This window comes from Anarrhichthys ocellatus, unplaced genomic scaffold (assembly GCF_004355925.1).
Source record: "Anarrhichthys ocellatus isolate YVR2014 unplaced genomic scaffold, GSC_Weel_1.0 scaffold3, whole genome shotgun sequence".
Lineage (NCBI taxonomy): Eukaryota > Metazoa > Chordata > Actinopteri > Perciformes > Anarhichadidae > Anarrhichthys > Anarrhichthys ocellatus.
Genome location: NW_022280033.1, coordinates 4520441 through 4528674, shown reverse-complemented (window position 1 = coordinate 4528674; position 8234 = coordinate 4520441). Strand labels below are relative to the sequence as shown.

The 8234-nt window shown below is 44.0% G+C and overlaps 1 protein-coding gene across 1 annotated transcript in view; it reads right to left on the bottom strand.

Annotated features, from left to right (window-relative positions):
• Positions 1 to 322: 322 nt before the first annotated feature.
• Positions 323 to 8234, bottom strand: part of srbd1 (S1 RNA binding domain 1) — a 42584-nt gene continuing 34672 nt past the window's right edge. The window contains exons 20-21 of the mRNA XM_031873852.1: positions 4451 to 4635; positions 323 to 2921 (exon numbers count right to left, since the gene is read on the bottom strand). Of these exons, the coding sequence (XP_031729712.1) occupies positions 2629 to 2921; positions 4451 to 4635 (478 nt within the window). The 3' untranslated portion in view covers positions 323 to 2628. The remainder of the gene's footprint in view (positions 2922 to 4450; positions 4636 to 8234) is intronic.

Sequence of the window (8234 nt, the reverse complement as noted above, 5' to 3'; positions counted from 1 at the left end):
GTGAAGCAGCGGCACTAACAGTGATTAGGTATTCGGCATTCAGTATAGAGTTCAGCACAAGGGACCTCAGGCTTTCTCAGAACCATATTTGATGTATTTTTTTTTATTTATTCCAGTTTCATAAAAACAAACAAATTAGATAATGTGGATGGGGAGTCTGGGATTAATTTTGAAGCAGCTGATTAGTGTGTTTGTGTGTGTGTCCTGGGATAATTGTGTCTGGGACCGAGCCTAAAAAGCCTTTAGGCTTTACTGCAGTCTGAGAGATAGAAACACTCCCCCCCCCCTCTCTGCCCATCTCCCCCTCCCCCCATCCCGCTCATTCTGTCTTCTCACATTTTCCTGTTCTCTGGAAGAAAAACTTGTTTTTTAAACTGGCGTCTTTCCTCTTTCCATCACTCAACACATCCGCTCCTCTATTTCTCCCACCTTCCTTTTCTCCCCGCTTCATGCCATCCTCCTACTTTTCAATTCTCCTCCACGCCGCTCCTCTCCGGTGTGAATCAGATCCCACTGCTGAGTGCACCGTTCGCTGAATTTGTCATTTTGAGAAAATATAGGACACAGGAAATATCTTTAATGTCAAAATCTCATCTGCAGATGAAGCCAGTCCTTTTGACAGTTTAGAATCTGTTTAAGATTACATGTTCCTCAGTTGGTTTGTGTCCACAAACACGAAACAAAGTCTGCTTCCAATAACAAAGATACAAACAAGTGTCTTTACAAGCTGTTCAGAGCAGTACCAAACAAAGCATTTCTTGAAGAGTTGAAGTATGTGAACAATAAGTGAATATTATTTAAGTAACTTTATATTCATAAAAGATAAACAATGGCAGATCAAATATGAAGCAGTCTACTGCTAAAGTGCAAATAATTCTGTGTTCCCTCTCAATGAGTCTTCTCTACTGACCAGAAGACGGCAGTGTGTGCAGGAAGTTGATGGGCAAAAAGAGACACTTTTGTCTTGAATCAGGGGATCGGGCTTAGTGTTAGATATGAAGTAGCACTCCAAGTGACGCACAAGGAGCATAATGAGGCTGAGAATAAGTACGACCTGAGAAGACGACTGCAGGGGAAATAAAGTCTCCCAGCAATGAACATAACTGTGAGAAAGTTTGGCTTTTGTCTCACTGGACTTGTAACAGCCATTCTGAGATGAGATGGGCAGGCATGATATAAATGCGACGGGGATTCCCTTAGCTCCCTCCTGACGTCAAACGCGTGTCCCACTTCCGGTCTGCCGGACATCAGCCACTGTGCAGGAATGCAGCAGCATTGTTTCTCTCGGTCATGCTGTTCCGGTGTTTATTGGCTTTCTGTCATTTTGCAGACTGTCTCTGGGTCTCCCCTCGTCCTGTACAGGTGACTCACCTGCGGATCTGTCGGTGAGTCTCAATTAGGTCCTGATGTGATTGTACTATGGTGTCCTGTTAGTGACCGTGTCTTGCTTGTATAGCTGCCGGTAGCTACGCTACATGCCCTCCTCCCCCCTTCTGGAGCTGCTGAATATTGCCTGATCGATAAGGTGATTTTATTCTGTTAGTTTATATACTTTGGTGCTAATTATTATTATTATTATTAATTATGTGTCATCCCGTATCACAGGGGACTTTTGGTTGGGTTTGAGCGGAACGCTGCCAGAAAACGGCTACAGCTAACTCTGCTTCCATTCAAGGACGCTGCTGTTTTGCTTACCGGTGTTTTGCCAACGACCGTGTCGTAATGGCTTTTTGGGTTCGTCTACCCTGACCTGCGCTGTGTCGCTAAGGGTCTGACGCTGCTATTGTCAGCACTGCGCCCCCGTCTTGTGCTGTTTGCTGCCAGCAGCACCCTTGTTTTAATGAGAACAACCTCTTTTTAGCCTGAGCCATTTCATGTATTCTGCCCAGGGATGTTAAGGCCCACTCTGGCTTTAAGTTTATATTAATTGGGTTACTGATCACCCCCCCCTGGCTGATCAGTCAACCAGAGCTATTTCTGTTGTTATTTTTTCCTTTTGTTTGATTTTCTTTTCTGAGAACCAGAGCCTTTTTGTAATTGTGTCCTTTGTCCCTGTAGGAGCTGCTAAGCCAAGGTGTTGGTGTCTCCCTTGTGTGCTGTGTCGTTTGGTGTGCCCCTGGTTAAGAACCCTCACGTGTGTGTGTTGTGTACAAAGTGTGATCGGGGTGCCTCCTCTTTTGGGATCCTCACCTGCACTGGTCCACCTCGCCACTGGTAAGCCGCAGTCCTACTCTTTTAAATAAATGTATAAACGGCTCTTTTAGTATTTTGTGTATAAACCGTACGGTGAATTTGTAATCGAATAAAGATTATTTTTGTGTTGGAACCACGTCTCCTGCTAATTTGTATAATGAACCCTGAGTGTCCTAGGAAACCTGATACTGTGTGGGAAAAAGTGAATCCTTGGGTGCAATTCCTAAGGTGGCGTTGTTGTGCTTTAAACGACATCCCGTCTACCTCTCGCCACGTGTTATTAAGATATTACAGTGAAGGGCCATTCCTATAGATACACTTCACAGTCTGTTAAAATGACTTTTTTAATTACTGTAAACACCATGAAATAATTTGCCTTTTTGTGTCATGAATCCAAACCAAATACAGAGTATTAATTATGGGAATTAAGTGACTCTATTGCAGGATCCTGATCAGGTCCAGCCCGATCCGTCCCCTCTGAGGGTCCAGATTCAGGACCCGGACCTCCACCCGCTCCCCAGGTCCAAGCGCCAGGCTGCGGCGGCGCTGGCTCACAGGCAGTTTGTCCAGGGTGATGTTGCTCTTGTGGATGAGGCCCGCGCGGCCGACACCGATGTCTACAAAAGCCCCGAACAGAGCCGTGTTGTCCACCCGGCCCGTCAGCACCGCACCCACCCGCAGATCGCTCATCGACACAATGCCCCGCTTAAAGTCCGCTTGTCCAAAATCTGAGGATAGCAAAAAGAGATCAAGAGGAAAAACAAAAAAAAAAGTTAGGTGGCGAGATCTATTACAAAGTCAGGTATGGGAGGAAGCTAGCACAGATGCTTGGGAGGAAGAGACGGGAAAAGGGGATGCAGGAAAGTGAGGGGCGGGGCAGAAATGACAAACAGATCACATTTTGAGCAGCAAGCCGATACGTGTGTCTGCATACTTCCACATTTATCAGCATTCTATGCTTTTCCACTTGGCCTGTTCATGAGATCTTTTTCCTTTTCTGTATCAATAACACAAACAAGGAAGGCTCGCGCCCCAGGAAATAGTCCGGTCCAATTATCCTCCCTACAGCACTGATTTCATGGGGTAGCCTCGGCCCATCTGTTTACTCAGCTGAGCACCGGCTAGGAGGCCAAGCGTAGTGTGCTGCAACCGAATAGGGCCAACCTGAGAATGAACCTTGAAGCTGCGTTCCTTCTTTTTAAGAAGTTAGCCAGCACTAACTGGGTACCCAGGCTTGACTTTTTCTTTATCTCTCCGCATAAAGATCTATGAAAAGGAGAGCCTGGTGATAAGGCAAATAAAGTTTATTTTGTATTTAACTCACCAGTCTGGAAATCAGACAATTGTAAACATATTTTATAAACCCAGGTTCATTTAAGTTTGTACCTTCGTCCTTATTCTACATAAGAACAGACCAAGTAGCCCTATGTTTCTTCATAAGGGAGGAGACTATTGACGGTTTCATTCTTAAAATTATGTTTCCACAATCAGTGAAAGTGGCACGAGTCAACATATAATGTAGGTATCCAATGAATGAAGACTTAGCTTGACGCGCTGCTACACACTCAATAATAGCAATTATTAATAATGTTTCTCACTCAGTACCATCTTCAAAATACCAGCTTCAATAGCTTGTAGCGTTAATCAGAATTTAAAGCAAATATAATTGTACTTATATATCATTAGCACTGAATACGCTTTTTAAATCCAACATCTATTAGATTTATTTACAATGCATGGGTGTCAGTTATGCAACTCTCTTGATTTCATAGACCCTTTTTTTCAAAATAAAAGGAAAGAGAAATAACAAAAGAATTGAGTCTGAAATGTGACAGAAATTCTTCTGAAATATATTTGAGCTTCAGCCAAACAGCTAAAAATCGATGTATGTACGATTTATTGATATGATATTGTGCGCCTGAACTCAAGAGTATGTGATTAAGGAGAAAGAAGTCTTTGTGTGTAGACATTTTGTTTTACAGCACAGTCTGCTGGAGCCATCACAGCCTCTCAGAAACATGCTACTTGTGTTGTTGGGCTACAGGGAGGAAGCCACAGCACTGTCAGATCCTATTAACTTACACTGCCAAGACATGCCTATTATAATAAAGGCACACATGGATGAATATGGTGTATTTGTTCCTCTAGGAAATGTTTGCCTATAGACTTTGGCAGCTGGTTCTTTGTGTCCTTTGACAATTAACCAGGTGTTTACCCGGTCTTATTCCAGTGTGAGTGTGAATGGCAGGAGTCTTACTTTGTCTTATGTCAAACCCAGGAGGCTGCGTGAGGCCGTCTATGATGAGTTTGAGGGTCTCAGGTGTGGTGTCCAACGTCTTGGCCAGTTCCTCGACACTGCTGGTCCTAACCTTGCTGTCCACGCACCGTTGCAGGCCTGGACTCCCGATCTGGTCTGCACTCCCACCCACGAGGGACAGAAACCTGGAATGGAGTGACGTATGTAAAAATAAATATACAAAAAACATTGCGCAGTGTGTGAAACTTCAACTTTGAAAACTACAAAACACTAACAGCAAATAAACAAACTATATTTTTTGGGTATGCACACACAAGTTGATGACAGTGTCTATAAACGCGAGTGGTCCTAGTTGGGCTAAAGCACATGCAGCCCCTCCCTCACAGAGACCTGGGCCTACGAGGGATGGAGTAACTGAGCAGGAAAAGAGGAAGGGATGGGAGGAGGGGGGGAGTGACGACAGACCGGGAAGAATGATTAGGAAAAGAAAAGTATAACTGTCAGAAAGAAGAGAAACAAAAGATGAGACGTAGGAAGTAGGGAGCGAAAAGCTAACCTAATGCAGGTAAAGTGAGGGGGAGCTTGTGGGGGAACAGAGGGAGGGCGGGAGAGGTGTGGGAGTAATTACACACAAAGCCACGAGCTGCTGGGGTACTCACAAGCACAAATACACATTTATTTTACCCCCTATTAAATCAGGTAAATCCGCAGTGGGCTGTAAACACCCTGACACCTTGTCTCATGAAACTGCCTCCACTTTGCTAAGGTTGGACTGTTTGTCCATCTGTTCAGCGCCTGGAAAAATCTCCCTCTATCACGTTATTCTAGCAGGATGTCCCACCTCCGAAATGTCTAGACAGTCAGTCAGGTTGCACCATTTAAAACTCACTGAACCTGAGATTTGAATCAAAACTAATTAGCTCGTCTACATTCTAAAACAGACCTGGTAACAAGCTGGCACGAGAGAGCCAGAGTACCAAACACGTGTGTGTCCTTGTGAGTGTTGTGCGTACCGTATATTCTATTTACAGTCGGCACTTTTCACAGCTAGTGATAGATATGAACGCATTTGCCTCTACACGCATGTGTTCATGTGTGGACCAGCTGGGTAGCGTCCGTGATGGATGTCGCTCACTGGCAGCCTGACGCCTAACAGACTCCGCAGCTGTCTCCTCCCCCCACCCCCATGATGGACAGAACAGGTGGACACACGCACACACACACAAAGTTGTTTCATACACAATGCTGTTCCAAAATGCTCATTTGGCAGCGGCAGAGACAGTGCGGATGTAACGGGACACGGCTTGTGTACAAACTATGTACGAGACAGCTGGGAGCGGAGAGGCCTCCGCCAGCTAAGTCACCGTCTACCGTCCAAAAGGGGAGACAAGGGGAATCGATCCCTCAACACCCGCGAGCCAGACTGGTGCAAAATAGTAGCCGAGTGTGTGCCAGAAATGGCTTAGTGGTGAGGAAACATCACCTTTGGACCGAAGCGGATGCCTGTCTAACACTCGGATCTTGTCTCCTGCGTCTCCCTGGGCTTCTTAACTTTCCAACCATATATCGCTTTACAGGCAAAGAAATACTTGCTTCTTGGTGGCCTAGTGGTCTAAGAAGCATACCACAGCCCCCATGGTTTGAATCCAGCTCGGGACCTTTGCTGCAGGTCATCCCTCTTCCTCACAATATTTCGACACATTCTCATTGTCGACATTTTCAAAAATGCCCCCCCTCAAAGAATCTGCAGCACTCACTAGAGTATCAAATGTAGCACAGGAGGAAATATGTTCTCCCTGATGAAGTGTAACAAGCAAAAGTATATCGTAAATTTAACCTATCGTTGACTGAAAATTTTGAAAAATCGTTTTATGCCACTAGGACTTCGATCAACTTAAAATACTGCTTCTCTGCTTCTGCTTTTCTGTTCTTATACGCTGAGTCCCAACTGAAGGCTTTTCTCAAGGGATACTCGCTGAACCTCAAACATCAGACAGTTAAAAGAGGGCACACAAATTTGGTCAGTTTGCGGACCAAATTTAGGAGCATCCCTCCAACCTCTGAGTACAAAAAAATTAAAGACGGAATGATAGAGGGAGAGGACAGCAGTGTTGAACTAAGAGCAGCCTGTATTCTGTTGAGTTCTACTTTCAGGTGTGTGAGTGTGTGTGCGTTGCCCATCTCATTTTTCCAAGGGTGTATGTTAGTATTTAAGGGGTACCAGGAGTCCAGAGGCCTCCACCAGTGTTGGGTTCATACTCATATAATTACTACCAACGCTGTGTGTGTGTGTGTGTGTGTGTGTGTGGTGAATGTGGGGTTGGGTGGGCTAGGATATAGATTTTATCCAGGCCCACAGCAAGAACCCACTCTGTCTTGTATTATAGAAATATTGGGCCCCGACTGTTAAATATAAGAGTATTCATCATAGTGGAACGCCTCTGTCTCATATCACAGTAATACTATAGATTTCATGGAGTGGAGCCAACTGCCTAAAAACACTACGCTTTCATTGACATTCTGATGCTAGATATTCTAACAAAGAAGATCCTCTACAGCTTATTAATAACATCATTTACAGAAAAGCTGCATATCAATATTTGCTTTAATGCAAACATATCTCACTGAAACAAAGGTGGACAAATTGTGTGTGTGTGTTTGTGTTGTATATGGTTACAAAAAGTGGGTGATGTGGGGGCTGTGAGCAGTAATGGAGGATCCAGTTTCACTAATGTGATGAACATGATATTCCATATACACCATAAAGACACACACACACACACAGCATTCCTCCACAAATACCTCCTGCTTTCACTGGTTGGAGGCGAGGATGTGAGAAGAGCAGTGAGGAATCTAATGATCTACACAATTTGAGAAGTTTAATTTAGAGGGTTGAATGTGTCCCAATATGCTAAGTAGTCACTCCAAAGGAGAGCCTTTTAAAAATGTAAAGCTGGATCTAAAAACATATATATTAAATTCTAAATTAAATGATCACTTTCTATGAATGACAATAATCTTTACAATTATTAATATTTAAACGGCTGAATCAAAGTGTAAGACTACACCTGTAATGTTGAGAGCTTGTGTGAGGAGGCAGCCGAATCAGGTCTTAGTACGACGGTCTGTTGTTCAGAGGCATGACGTACTCTCTGATTTAAAAGTTCAGAGGAAGATGATTTGTTTTCCATTACATCAAAAGTACACGAGGCCATCTGAATTCCAAGGAAGAGCGAGTGCTGACATGCGTTTCTTTTCTTGCGCCGTCATCAGACATCAACCCCACAGCCCATCGTCATTAACATTTAAAGAGGGATGTGACATACTGTGAAACCGCAAGACACGCTCAAAAAAAACAACAAAGGGTTCTCAAATTCTGCAAGGGTTTGTGAAACTGAGGCCATCAAGAAATAAATGTGTGAACAGGTGAGAAATTAATTTGCTTTGAATTGAGTAAATTGCCAGACGTGGATTATAGGATAGTCATAGCAAAGGATACAACATTTGCCAAAGCAGGGTTAGGAGTTCTGAAGAGCAGGAAACAGGAAAGCAGAGAATGAGAAGTAGACTGGTGAGAAACGAGAGAATGGATGACGGAGAGAAAACAGACAAGCGCCGAGACAAAAATACGGACACACTGCCGCCCACTTAGCAAAATGTAGGATAATGTACAAATACATTAGTCAAAATGTGCTGTGGGCCAAAAGAACAAAGCAAAACAAAAAGTAAAGTCATTTAGAGAGAGAGAGAGAGAGAGAGAGAGAGAGAGAGAGAGAGAGAGAGA